Source organism: Bufo bufo, chromosome 1 (assembly GCF_905171765.1).
Source record: "Bufo bufo chromosome 1, aBufBuf1.1, whole genome shotgun sequence".
Taxonomy (NCBI): Eukaryota; Metazoa; Chordata; class Amphibia; order Anura; family Bufonidae; genus Bufo; species Bufo bufo.
In genome coordinates, this window is record NC_053389.1 from 605,359,778 (window position 1) to 605,374,783 (window position 15,006).

The 15,006-nt window shown below is 44.2% G+C and overlaps 1 protein-coding gene across 1 annotated transcript in view; it reads right to left on the reverse strand.

Annotated features, from left to right (window-relative positions):
- The window catches only part of LOC120985580 (very-long-chain 3-oxoacyl-CoA reductase-like), a 95,456-nt gene that overhangs the window by 56,875 nt on the left and 23,575 nt on the right, over positions 1–15,006 (reverse strand). The window contains exon 3 of the mRNA XM_040413596.1: positions 280–355. Coding sequence (XP_040269530.1) covers positions 280–355 — 76 coding nt within the window. The remainder of the gene's footprint in view (positions 1–279; positions 356–15,006) is intronic.

The window sequence follows — 15,006 nt, forward strand, 5'->3', positions numbered from 1 at the left end:
GGGGGTGTCCTTAATGCTGCAGCTGGTGGCAGTTGAAGGATGGAACTGAGCATGTATGTCAACCCTAGTGAGCAGGACAGAGAATTTGGAAAAAGAACAAACTGCAGGTGGTGCAGTACAGATAGAGTTCAGTGGCGATACTTCATTTTTTTAATTACATGCATGTGCAAAGTTATTCAGATCCAGGTGCTGGTTTGAAAAATGTAGACCATTTTTAGTGGGACAACCCCTTTCGGGTCACGCTATTTTATATGTAATTTAATTAACCTCTGACTTTACCTATCTCCGCAGCCACTCTTTTTAGTTTCTCTAGGGTTCTGCTTATCAGGACAACATCCAGGCCTCGCTTTGCAAGCTAAAAATGAAGAAGTCAGGCATTGTTAATGAAAAAATACAACAATTTCTGGAAACAATATTCATATGCTGGTTCATAGTTATGATACACATTACAGAAATGATAAAAACTAAGTCAATAGAATAGCATTGGTGGGTGGGGGGATTGTCACAGCCAGATTTACAAGAATGTGAATGTGTGCCTTGTCTATGAAAATGAAAACTAAAACTTTTACTGCCGTTGAGATTCTCTCATTAACTTGTAGATAGAATATGGTGACCTGACAGTGCTATCTGATGTATCCTACGTAACGCCACAACAGAGGACCTCCGGCCCTGCATTAAAGGGGTTCGCCGGGCTTTTAATATTGATGACCTATTATGGAAGAGCTTAGACTAAGGCCTCATGCACACGGCCGTGCCATTTTTTGCGGTCCGCAAATCGCGGATCTGCAAAAAACGGAAGCTGCCCATGTTGCCTTCCGCAATTTGCGGAACGGAACGGGCGCCGGCAATATAAATGCCTATTCTTGTCTGCAAAGCGCAGACAAGAATAGGACATGTTATATTTTTTTAACGGGGCCGCGGAACGGAGCCACGGATGCGGACAGCACATGGAGTGCTGTTCGCATCTTTTGCGGCCCCATTGAAGTGAATGGGTCCGCATCCGAGCCGCCATTTTGGAAGCGCTGATTAGTACCGGAGGACCGGGAAGCGGTGAAGAATCGGTACTCACCACTTCCTGGTCCTCGGCTGTCGGATGTGCAGGGCTGCGCACAGCGTGAGTCGCTCTGTGACGTCACGCTATACGCGCCAGCCGACAGCAGAAGGAAGAAGATTGAGGTGCCGTTGAGGAGCGGCGGAGTACAGGAGCAGGAGAGGTATGTTTTTTTTGTTTTGTTTTTTGCTGGCGGTATAATGGCCAGACTGCTGGAGCCTGAGAGGCATAATGGGGGGCCTGAGAGGCATAATGGGGGGCCTGAGAGCGGCATAATGGGGGTTGATGAGAGGCAAAAGGGCTGATAATGAGGGCTGAGAGGCATAAGGGATGATAATGGGGCTAATGAGAGGCAGGGGGGCTGATATGGGGGTGATGAGAGGTCTGATTGGGGGTCTGATTTGAGGTCTTATTGGGGTCTTATTAACATTGGGGGTCTGATTGGTGGTCTGACCTGAGGTGTCAGACCACCTAGGTGCATCTTATTGGTCTCCTTTCTGAACTGCAGAGCGGTGCCCACTTTCAGCCCTGAGCCCAGCTGCCACTGCCCAGAGCACTGATCCTGAGCCTGCTGGAGTCTTCAGAACTGTAAGTATTTACAGTCATTCACTGTAAGCTACATTCTATATATTACTTGTTTTATGTGAGTAAGAGTTCTGGGTGGTTGGAGAAGGGGGTGGGGGGATAGAGAAGGGGGAGTGAGGGGCACAGTACTATCTGCACATTATAAAAAAAAATAATCTGCAAAATACTATATATTTGTGTCAAAAGTTGGGCTTTTTAAATTTTTTGAATAATGATACAGCCATTTTATTTGATACTTTTGTGCTGATTATTTTTCTTCTCTATATTAAGGGACACTATAGTCTGAGTCTGCTGACAAGCAAGTTAACCCGAAGCTCAGGAGTTAAAGAGGACCTTTCACTAGAATAAAAAATGTAAACTACGTATACAGACATGGAGAGCGGCGCCCAGGGATCTCCCTGCACTTACTGTTATCCCTGGGCGCCGCTCCGTTCTCCCAGTATAGCCTGAGAGAAAAAAAATTAGCTGAGCGCTGCGATTGGCCAGCGCTACAGCCTGGGAGAAGGAGACGCCGGCAGGCTCAACCCAGTGGAGCGGAACATATGAAGATACCGGAGCCTATACCGGGAGAACGGAGCGGCGCCCAGGGATAACAGTAAGTGCAGGGAGATCCCTGGGCGCCGCTCTCCATGTCTGTATGTTTAGTTTACATTTTTTATACTAGTGAAAGGTCCTCTTTAAAAAAAAAGGGGGTGGGGAAAACTCAGGACTGGAGGGGAGGGGTAATTCATATAATTAAAATGGTTTCATATAATTAAAATGGTTGGGAGGGTCCACCACCCTACCCTTCACTCTAGGATTATGTTACACAAGACCTGCTAGAGTCTCCGCTACCTCACACCGAGCTGTTTCAAACGGATCAGCTCAGTCAGATGAATCGACTCCTCCAGTTCAGTGAAAGGAATCAATTCAAAAGAACGATTCGTTCAAGAACTGGACATCTCTAAGTGACACTCGAGATGAGGTCCAAAGAAAGTCCTACTTTATTGTGGTTTCAAATAACATAAACAAAAGGCCTTTACATTTTAGGAAAAACACTAAATAAAAACCTGCTCGTCTGAGCACTAACTAAACAATATTTTACTCACTGTCCGCCTTGCAGTTCATCACAGCCAACGCCTCGCACACACCAGCATATCAGGTCTTAGGCCCAGACTCTCTGCCTGGGTTCTCTTTATGCAACTGGTGCAGGTGCAGCTGATCAGAGACAGCAGGCTAGAACTCTTCCCGGAAGTGGACTGCGGATTGGGGAACCTGCCCAACTCTTCCCCAGTCCAAAACTCCAGGCCCTATACCAGCTTTTCTACAAAGCCACTTCAGAAAAGCTTGGCTTTCCACTACATACTGGGCATTTCCTGGAGCTTAAGCTGCATATGACAAGATTCTGGGGGAAAAGTACCTGCCATCAATCACTCTACCTGTCACTGTCTCACTAAATATAATCATTTAGTTTATCCAACCAAACCCATGATGCACTTCTCCTTTCTCTGCCACTGCTCCAGCACCGCCCCTAACGACACCCAGCTAGTTTATAGCTCCTCCCACCAGCTAGTTTATAGGATTTATAGGCACCAGCCACTGACTATGTGGACTGGCAGCATAACCGCCGAAGTAGGGCATTTAAAAAGTAGAGGCCCCACCCCATTTCTTGGGGTGAGCCTTCTCGGCAGTGACTCAGATGAAGAGGGCGTGACTACAATCGTAAGTGCAACCCTACACCTGCCCGCCATTCTTATGATCAATAGGAAAGTCCCCTGTGACGTGCACAGGGGGCGGCCCTCTGTCAGATCGGTAAAGAACCTGCGCTGTGGCGCTTCTGATAGGGGTGTGGCTGATGCCTAGTTATAACGTCCCACACCAGAGCACCACTCCTTTATCGCAGTCGTTTCCTGTAATATGACACGCAAGTCACACTGTGTGTAGGGATCAAAAGGCGACCTTGATCATATAAACTGCCAGAGGAATAAGATTATTAGAGGGAGAGTATGAGTGTGCGGTGATGTCAGAACCAGCACTAGATGCCATTGGTCATAAGATTGATGTGTAAAGATCAATTTATGATGTGTTAAAATCAAACACAATGCCCGACCCAGGTTTCGCTCTGCTCCGCAAGGAAATCCAGGGTCGCAGATGAAGTGGAGCGAAACCTGGGTCGGGCATTGTGTTTGATTTTATGCACAAATAAACAAGAATCTTGCAAGTAAATTAAGTGCTTTGGTGAAAAGTTTTTAGCGGATCTATGCCGTGTTAATTTTCTTCCAGAGGTGGGGCATATAAGATCTGAAGCCGCCCGTGCGTTAAGAAATACCGGAGCGGTTCCTGTGAAGAGGAGAGGAAGGACACAGTGTTACCGCATTGCGGAGGATTCGGCGTTCTGTTTGTCTGTATAGCAGCCTCTTGACTGTATCATGGCGCGGATCCAAAACTATTTATTACAGTAGGTAATCATAGTTTGGTCACCAACCAAATGTCCTACGTTTGTCCTACAATGTCATAGAGCAGCAGGAAATGCTAGCAGAATGCTTGGGTGTATAGGGAGAGGCATTACCAGTAGAAAGAGGGAGGTGCTCATGCCGCTCTACAGAGCACTAGTGAGACCTCATTTGGAGTATTGTGCTCAGTACTGGAGACCATATCTCCAGAAGGATATTGATACTTTGGAGAGAGTTCAGAGAAGAGCTACTAAACTGGTACATGGATTGCAGGATAAAACTTACCAGGAAAGATTAAAGGACCTTAACATGTATAGCTTGGAAGAAAGACGAGACAGAGGGGATATGATAGAAACTTTTAAATACATAAATGGAATCAACAAGGTAAAAGAGGAAAGAATATTTAAAAGAAGAAAAACTGCTACAAGAGGACATAGTTTTAAATTAGAGGGGCAAAGGTTTAAAAGTAATATCAGGAAGTATTAGTTTACTGAGAGAGTAGTGGATGCATGGAAAAGCCTTCCTGCAGAAGTGGTAGCTGCAAATACAGTGAAGGAGTTTAAGCATGCATGGGATAGTCATAAGGCCATCCTTCATATAAGATAGGGCCAGGGGCTATCCATAGTATTCAGTATATTGGGCAGACTAGATGGGCCAAATGGTTCTTATCTGCTGACACATTCTATGTATCCCCGTCCTCATTAAGGGCCCCAGGGTTCAAAAGGGAGTCTCAATTCTGGCTCAGGGAGTGCTGGTATGCCTGTGCCAGGATGTGTTGCGGATACACCCTCAAACTGGTCTTAAAATTGAGAGATTAGCCAACATGTCCTACATGAGGACATAGTAAAAAAAAGTTTCACAGGTTCCAATACGTCTCTTGTAGGTGGATCTTCTTTATTTACATAATAAGTAAAAGATGTGTAGAACAACGCGTTTCGGGGCTCAAATTGTCCCCTTCATCAGGTTAGCAGGTAGTCACAATAACTAGTAATAAATACAGGTTCATATAGATGGAAAAACCGCCAAAAAACAGATTACCTGAGGGCTGCCCACAAATGGGAGGGGCTCGCCCCAGGTATAGTGTCACAAATTAGAATATAGCTTTTTAACTTTTAAACCTCAGCATATATATTGTTAATTGCTGCTAGTGATGCATTAGTGGGACAATACAGATAATGAATAGGCGATTATATAAAACTATACTGTATGTAATGCGGCCGGTAAACTAAAGTCACATGACCGCTACACTGCGGTCATGTGATAGGGGCAGGCCGGCTGCTGGATTCAGTGAGCGCTTGGCGCATGCGCTCTGCTCCCTCTGGGCCGCCCGGTCATGTGATCGCTAGACTCGCGAATCGATCACATGGCCGGTATTCATGACTGCAGAGACGCTTCTATGTGGCTTAGCAGAGCGCAGTGCCCAGGGAACCATCGCACTCAGCTCGATATGGTAATGTGGAAAAGAGTGGTAGCAAATATCTGGGGGTCCAGTATGTAAATTAGATGAGTATAGATATACACATACAAGGTGAGGCCTCACCAGCACTGAATAAAATAAATGAATAAATAATTAAGTATAAAATTATTATAAAAAGCCTAGAACCAGGATTTGATACATATTCTCCCCCTCTCCCCCCCTTTTTGTTTCCAGATAATTTTATTAATTAATTAATTTTATTCATCATTACTGAGGGCATATTAATTTTATATTAATTATAACACTACTAACATTTATTATGTATTATTTATTAATTATTATTTTTTAACTTTTATACAGATATATGTATATTTATATATTCATATATTTTTATATATTTTTATATACTATATGAGTAGTGTTTCATCTTCAGGAGCTTTTTTAGCATGAATACATATACTTAATTATTTATTCATTTATTTTATTCAGTGCTGGTGTGGCCTCACCTTGTATGTGTATAACTATACTCATCTAATTTACATACTGGACCCCCAGATATTTGCTACCGCTCTTTTCCACATTACCATATCGCGCTGAGTGCGATGGTTCCCTGGGCACTGCGCTCTGCTAAGCCACATAGAAGCGTCTCTGCAGTCATGGATACCAGACATGTGATCGCGAGTCTAGCGATCACATGACCGGGCGGCCCAGAGGGAGCAGAGCGCATGCGCCAAGCGCTCACTGAATCCAGCAGCCGGCCTGCCCCTATCACATGACCGCAGTGTAGCGGTCATGTGACTTTAGTTTACCGGCCGCATTACATACAGTATACAGTCGTGGCCAAAAGTTTTGAGAATGACACAAATATTAGTTTTCACAAAGTTTGCTGCTAAACTGCTTTTAGATCTTTGTTTCAGTTGTTTCTGTGATGTAGTGAAACATAATTACACGCACTTCATACGTTTCAAAGGCTTTTATCGACAATTACATGACATTTATGCAAAGAGTCAGTATTTGCAGTGTTGGCCCTTTTTCAGGACCTCGACAATTCGACTGGGCATGCTCTCAATCAACTTCTGGGCCAATTCCTGACTGATAGCAACCCATTCTTTCATAATCACTTCTTGGAGTTTGTCAGAATTAGTGGGTTTTTGTTTGTCCACCCGCCTCTTGAGGATTGACCACAAGTTCTCAATGGGATTAAGATCTGGGGAGTTTCCAGGCCATGGACCCAAAATGTCAACGTTTTGGTTCCCGAGCCACTTAGTTATCACTTTTGCCTTATGGCACGGTGCTCCATCGTGCTGGAAAATGCATTGTTCTTCACCAAACAGTTGTTGGATTGTTGGAAGAGTTGCTGTTGGAGGGTGTTTTGGTACCATTCTTTATTCATGGCTGTGTTTTGGGGCAAAATTGTGAGTGAGCCCACTCCCTTGGATGAGAAGCAACCCCACACATGAATGGTCTCAGGATGCTTTACTGTTGGCATGACAGAGGACTGATGGTAGCGCTCACCTTTTCTTCTCCGGACAAGCCTTTTCCCAGATGCCCCAAACAATCGGAAAGAGGCTTCATCGGAGAATATGAATTTGCCCCAGTCCTCAGCAGTCCATTCACCAAACTTTCTGCAGAAGATCAATCTGTCCCTGATGTTTTTTTTTTAGAGAAGTGGCTTCTTTGCTGCCCTTCTTGACACCAGGCCATCTTCCAAAAGTCTTCGCCTCACTGTGTGTGCAGATGCGCTCACACCTGCCTGCTGCCATTCCTGAGCAAGCTCTGCACTGGTGGCACTCTGATCCCGCAGCTGAATCCTCTTTAGGAGACGATCCTGGCGCTTTCTGGACTTTCTTGGACGCCCTGAAGCCTTCTTAACAAGAATTGAACCTCTTTCCTTGAAGTTTTTGATGATCCTATAAATTGTTGATTGAGGTGCAATCTTAGTAGCCACAATATCCTTGCCTGTGAAGCCATTTTTATGCAACGCAATGATGGCTGCACGCGTTTCTTTGCAGGTCATCATGGTTAACAATGGAAGAACAATGATTTCAAGCATCACCCTCCTTTTAACATGTCAAGTCTGCCATTTTAACTCAATCAGCCTGACATAATGATCTCCAGCCTTGTGCTCGGCAACATTCTCACCTGAGTTAACAAGACGATTACTGAAATGATCTCAGCAGGTTCTTTAATGACAGCAATGAAATGCAGTGGAAAGTTTTGTTTAGGATTAAGTTAATTTTCATGGCAAAGAAGGACTATGCAATTCATCTGATCACTCTTCATAACATTCTGGAGTATATGCAAATTGCTATTATAAAAACTTAAGCAGAAACTTTTCCAATTTCCAATATTTATGTAATTCTCAAAACTTTTGGCCACGACTGTAGTTTTATATAATCGCCTATTCATTATCTGTATTGTCCCACTAATGCATCACTAGCAGCAATTAACAATATATATGCTGAGGTTTAAAAGTTAAAAAGCTATATTCTAATTTGTGACACTATACCTGGGGCTAACCCCTCCCATTTGTGGGCAGCCCTCAGGTAATCTGTTTTTTGGCGGTTTTTCCATCTATATAAACCTGTATTTATTACTAGTTATTGTGACTACCTGTTAACCTGATGAAGGGGACAATTTGAGCCCCGAAACGCGTTGTTCTACACATCTTTTACTTATTACGTAAATAAAGAAGATCCACCTACAAGAGACGTATTGGAACCTGTGATTTTGCGCCTGATCAGAACTTTTTTTAGTTCTGATCAGGCACCCTTTGGGGGATTGGGCACCCGATCCCAAAGACACTTCTTCTGCGGCTGCATTCACTGATCCTAAAGGTCTATATATATCTACATATCTACAATAGAGTTGTGTCTATTATTGCACAACCCTTTAAGGTGAGCACCTCTATTTGTCAAACAATTCAGTTTGTATTGAACATACTACCCTATTGTGCGCCCCCCACCCCTTTTCTTTTGTCTCTACGTTCCCCTCCTGACCGAGGGGAATTTAGATTCGCCCGTGGTTATCAAGACTACATGAGGACATATCTGAGCCTGAGCACCGCGCCAAGGTTTCTCAAGTAGCTCAGGTCCTAACACTCACCTACCTGAGCCGTATGGGCAATACCAGGGGCCAGTGGGCGAATTACAGGAGTGTGAGGACCGACTCACAGACCACTCACCAGTTAACTCCAGCATCTACCATACCAGCAATGGGAGGAGGGAGGAGCCTACAGGATACATTTAGGTGCACCTGTGAAGCCTGGGCCATACCAGCCAGTCTTGAGTGGGACTTGCAGACTCCTCCCTCCTCCCATTGTTGGCATTGTAGATGTTGGAGTTAACTGGTGAGTGGTCTGTGAGTCGGTCCTCACACTCCTGTAATTCGCCCACTGGCCCCTGGTATTGCCCATACGGCACAGGTAGGTGAGTGTTAGGACCCGAGCTACTTGAGAAACCTTGACGCGGTGCTCGGGCTCAGACATGTTCTCATGTAGGACATGTCGGCTAATCTCTACAATTTTAACAACAGTTTGAGGGCTTAGTAAGATCGCATCGTGCACCTGTCCTTGTTATTAGATTGTTATACTGTTTATCACATCCACACAATTGCTATCTTGTGTAGGATGTCTCTTGTGGTACTTGTGGTCCGCTGCAGGCATCCTCCACTGTTTGCATTTTTGCTGGGCATCGCCATTAGCAATGGGCCACAAGTGTAGGATTTGCTCCCCTGTATATATGTGCATAACTGCATATGGGTTTGAGCATTTCCTGCCTGTTGAACACCATGCTATTTCTGTTAGTTTGACAATATGCAAGGTTCTTAATTCCCATCATAGGGATACTATCCTGATAGCCTCGAGTAGGTATTAATGACCGCTATAAATGTAGTCTCATGAAATGTGCGGGGATTGAATTCGCCTACTAAGAGATCTCGGGTGCTTCAACTGCTCAGGTCACTCTGCGAAGATACAGCAATACTCCAAGAGACCCATTTTAAACAGCGTAAGCTTCCTACCCTAAGACTTACTTTTCACAATGGTTCCACTCCTGCTACCCTAACTCCAAAACCAGGGGTGTAACCATTGCCTTGAAAAAAATCACTCTCCTTCACTCTGACATCCAGTCTCACAGATCCCGATGGCAGATTCCTGTTCCTGAAGGGCCAAATAGCAAACATGACAGTCACACTTGCAGGTGCATATGCACCTAATGTGCAACAGGTACCTTGTCTGGTTAATGTTCTTCAGTTTTTGCAGTCTTTTCTGGAGGGGATCTGCGTATTGGGGGGTGATCTCAATATCACACTAGACCCCTTACTCAATTCCTCCAACCCCACTCACCATGTGTCATATAGAAAACTCAGAGCATTGAAATAGGCCCTGATCTCCAAGAAACTCACTGATTCATGGCGTATAGTTAACCCCTTTGGTAGGGATTATACATACTACTCTGATGCCCATGACTCATACCAGAGACTGGACTACCTTTTCCTCTCTACTTCTCATTTACCTGCATTGACTAAGGCTATTGTAAATAATATCACACCATGCCTCAATCTCGCTTGCTTTGATGGTTACATCTCTCCCCTCTCATACCTTCACCTGGCGCCTCAATGAGACGCTCCTCAATGAACCCTCACATAAAACTTGCATCGACAACTTGTTGGAACACTATTTCTCCGACAATGTGTCCCCTGACATTTCCCAGACAGTAGTATGGGAAGCCCATAAGGCTGTAGTGAGAGGAGAACTCATATCTCTGGGCTCACATGTTAAGAAGCGTAGGGGAGGAGGAGCTGGAATCTACTCTTAAACGCATTGAAACCTTAGAGAGGCAAGAGACACAAGAGAACTCTAGCTCTTGCCACCAATGCTGAGCTAACTTCCAGAGGGAAAAACTGACGCAACTTCTCAACTTAAAAGCTTCTAAAGCTTACCTTTATGCCAAACATGCTATGTACTTGCATGGTAACAAGGGCTCCATGCTTATGGCCTACATGGCCAAGCGGACTCAGGAACAAGTTTATGTTAAATCTATCAGATCTTCCACTGGACAGTTGGCTACAGATACAGCAGCTATAGCAGAACAATTTAGAACTTTCTATGAGGCCCTGTACAACTTGAGATCTGGGGAAGCTGAGAAAGACCTACAGACTAGACAACAGAAAATACAATCCTTCGTCCACTCACTATCTGTTCCATCCCGGGATGTGACACAATGCTCCCAGCTTGCCGCTCCTTCTCTCTACCTGAATTGCAAAAGGCTCTAAAAAACTCTCCTATGGGAAACAGCCCCATCCCCGATGGGTTACCATTTATGCATTACAAATCATTCCAGCACATTCTCCTCCCTCGTATGCTCTCGGCTTTCAAATCAGAGTGCTGACAATGCATTTTCTCCTCAGACTCTGGAGGCCCATGTCGCGGTCTTGCCCAAGGAGGGAAAGGACCTGGCTCTTTGTGGGAGTTATCGCCCAATCTCTCTGCTCAATGTGGATATTAAAATATATACGTTACTGGCTAACTTAGCCAGTTCCTCCCCTCCTTGGTCAACGCTGAGCAGGTAGGTTTCATAGACTTTAAGAGTCCTGCATTTAATCCAGCTGGCCCGGCTGATAAAATCTCCCTTAGCATTATTATCTACCGATGCTGAAAAAGCGTTCGACCGGATCGACTGGGTCTATATGCTTGCCACTCTGCCTAAGTTTGGTCTTCCAGAAGTCTTTATAATGTATGTTTCAGCCCTTTATACGTGCCCCTTGGCAATGGTAAGAGTTAATGGCACCTTGTCCTCTCATTTTTGGATATCTAATGGAACAAGACAAGGTTGCCCTCTCTCTCCTCTCCTTTTTGTCCTTACCATGGAAACCCTTATTCAGTCTATAAGACAGCACCCTGAAATATGAGGGTTCCGGACTGGGGGAGTTGGCCATCACACAGCAGCTTATGCAGATGATTTAATGATTGTTACCTCCAGCCCAGAATCCTCAATCTCGGCCGTGATCCGAATTTTTTAGCAATTCCACCTACTGTCCAATTTTAAGATAAATCTGACCAAGTCGGTGGCATTGAATATCTTATGCCCCACTTTCTCGATTGAAGTAGCCAAACACTCCTCATCCTTCCCATTGTCCTCTTCCTCTATCAAATACCTAGGCCTTCATATATCCCCCTCTCGTGACACATGGTATACCCTGAACTACGGTATGTCCCCCTCTTGAACATAGAGACTACTTTACACTCCTGTAAGATCCCCTATATCTCTTGGATAGGCCACTCAAATTTGCTTAATGGGAACCTGTCACCGGGATTTTGTGTATAGAGCGGAGGACATGGGTTGCTAGATGGCCGCTAGCACATCCGCAATATCCAGTCCCCATAGCTCTGTGTGCTTTTATTGTGTAAAAAACTGATTTGATACATATGCAAATTAACCTGAGATGAGTCCTGTCCCTGAGATGAGTCAGGGACAGGACTCATCTCAGGTTAATTTGCATATGTATCAAATAGTTGTTTTTTTTACACAATAAAAGCACACAGAGCTATTGGGACTGGGTATTGCGGATGTGCTAGCGGCCATCCAGCAACCCATATCCTCAGCTCTATACACAAAATCCCAGTGACAGGTTCCCTTTAAGGTCATAGTCCCCAAAATCCTGTACTTGACGCAGACCCTGCCTATCTACTCCCCCCCCCTCCTTTTTTCTTCGTAAACACTTCCTGAAATATTTTGGGGTTCATCCCATCACAAATTGGCTTACAATACCTTAATTAAGTCCAAGAAGGAGGGAGGGATTAGATTCCCAGACATTGCATGGCTATACGAATCTATACAACTTTCTAGTGTTCTCAATTGGCACAAGCACCCCAACCCTAAACTGTATGTACCCATTGAAGAGGAAGTGACACAAAACCCTCTGCCATCAGATCTTAATCTATTGACTAAAGCTCCATTGTGCTCATGGAAGAATGCAGCTCAGAAACAGTCTATTTGGCCTACCCCATCGCCATTAATGAGCTTACGAGATTTACTAGGACTCAATGACCCGTATTCTTCTCATTGGCTACCACTCCAAAGGAAGATGAGGTGCTACCTGCTTGGAGACATACTACAAGATGTGTCTTTCCCTGTTCTTGCCACCCTCCAGTCTCTGGTTACGGATGTCACACTGGACAGCATCACATATAATCACTTGATTCTAAATTTTAAACTAGTGATTAAGAAAGGGAACATTATTACAGATCCTACATGGTTTGAGAAGTTGGCAGCTTCCCAGTCCCTAGTTCCAAGGACTATATCCAAAATCTGTAATGGCCTATGCTCTGCCCCCTCTGAAAGATACTCTCTACCGTACATATCAGCATGGGAGAGAGAGCTTTCTTTGACACTCTCAGACTCAGAAGTCTGAGTTGGGGACTTTGTAGGGGACCCTCGAGTTGCATTTTACTGCAAGAGTCCGCCTACAAGCTGATTAGTAGGTGGTATAAGACCCCCTTAGTCTTGAATTGCATTAACCCAACTAGACACACTTCATGCTGGAGATGTACCAATGGCAAAGATTCCTAACTCCATATATTCCAATAAAAACAAAGACGGTCCAGCTTCACTGAAAAATACTTGAGGCTTTATTTAATCCCGTGCAGATAAAAACCAACATACAGCAATGCAGAAAATCGACCAGTTTCGGATCACTACTGTATAGATGTGGATCCTTAGTCATGATGTGCATCAGTAGGAGGTGAAGTCGAGACTAAATAGTGAACCACTGAGAACAGGTGATCACAATCAGGTACAGGACACACCTCCTGATGACATCCTCCACTAATAAAGTGCATAACAATTACAACATGCCAAAAGACATAGAAAGTAAGATAAAATTTACAAATTACAATAATAAAAAATAAATAAAAATATTAGTAATGTAGAATAGTATCATGACGCCTGTTCAATCCTGACGGTATCCGTGAGCCTAATTTGAAAATCCAAAAGCACTCACGATTGAGCAGCTTTTTCTTGTGATCACCGGCTCTGCTTGGTCTGTTAACCCTCTCCACTCCTTGTACTGACATGCCATCTGTATTACCATTATGAACCGCAGCGAAATGCAAACTTGCGGCAGAAACATTTTTTATTTTAGCATGGGGTACATCAGAGATATGACGGCAAATTCGAACTTTTAAGCAGTTTGATGTGCACCCGACGTACTGTAGATTACACAGAGAACATGTTATGCAATATACCACATATGTGGTGTTGCACTTAATGTATTGCTGAATGGTGTGAGTAGTGTGATTACTTGTAGACAAAATATGCGGGCCCATCCTCATATGTGAGCAACATGTGCATTTTTTATGTCCACATTTAAAATTACCTATGCGTCTCAGCCAGGTAGGCCGGGACCCAGGTTTATCCTGGTAAAGAGAGGGGCTCACCATATTAGCTAAAGTAACAGCACGTCGGGCAACACATTTAACACCGCTTTTTACAACATCACCCCAGACTTGGTCATATTTGAGAAGATGAAAATGTCTTTTGACAATATTACATATTTGTGAGTATTCACAGCTATAACTTGTGGAAAAAATCACTTGCTTCTCTTTATGACCAAGTTTGGGCTTATTGTTTGGGAAAAATTAGATTATCCGGAGACATAGTGGAAACCATATTTTTGGATCGGTTTAAAAGTCTGCTGGGATAATTCCTGGCTAGGAGACGGGTGGTGACAGTATTAATTTCTTCAATACAGGTTTCACTAGAGGAGCAATTGCGCAAAGCGCGAATATATTCACCCCTGGGGATGTTGTGGACAGTATGTGCAGGATGACAGGATCCCGCATGCAGGATGGTGTTTCCTGCGGTTACTTTTCTATACGTGCGATTCTAACACAACTTTTCAGAGTTGTATTATTTCTTATGCAGCACAATTATTTTATGTTCAATGGGAGGTTTTTTCTCCTATGCAGAGGAGTCTCTATGGGGGCCCGTTTCTCACCATCGCTTGCAAACATTTATATGGCATGTGGGAACATCATTTTCTTTTCTCTGATTCCAACCCATGGAGTGGATCCGTCCAGTGTTACGGTCGCTACATCGATGACCTGCTCTTTGTTTGGACGGGCGATGTGGCGGCCGTACCATCATTCAAATCCTTCCTCAATGCTAATAATTGCAATTTACGTTTTTCTCTAAATTCGCATAAGACCCTAATATCCTTTTTGGATTTGTGTTTGGTGGGGGACGTGGGGGATGGCCGTGTACAGAGTCGCACGTATAGAAAAGTAACCGCAGGAAACACCATCCTGCATGCGGGATCCTGTCATCCTGCACATACTGTCCACAACATCCCCAGGGGTGAATATATTCGCGCTTTGCGCAATTGCTCCTCTAGTGAAACCTGTATTGAAGAAATGAATACTGTCACCACCCGTCTCCTAGACAGGAATTATCCCAGCAGACTTTTAAACCGATCCAAAAATATGGTTTCCACTATGTCTCGGGATAATCTAATTTTCCCAA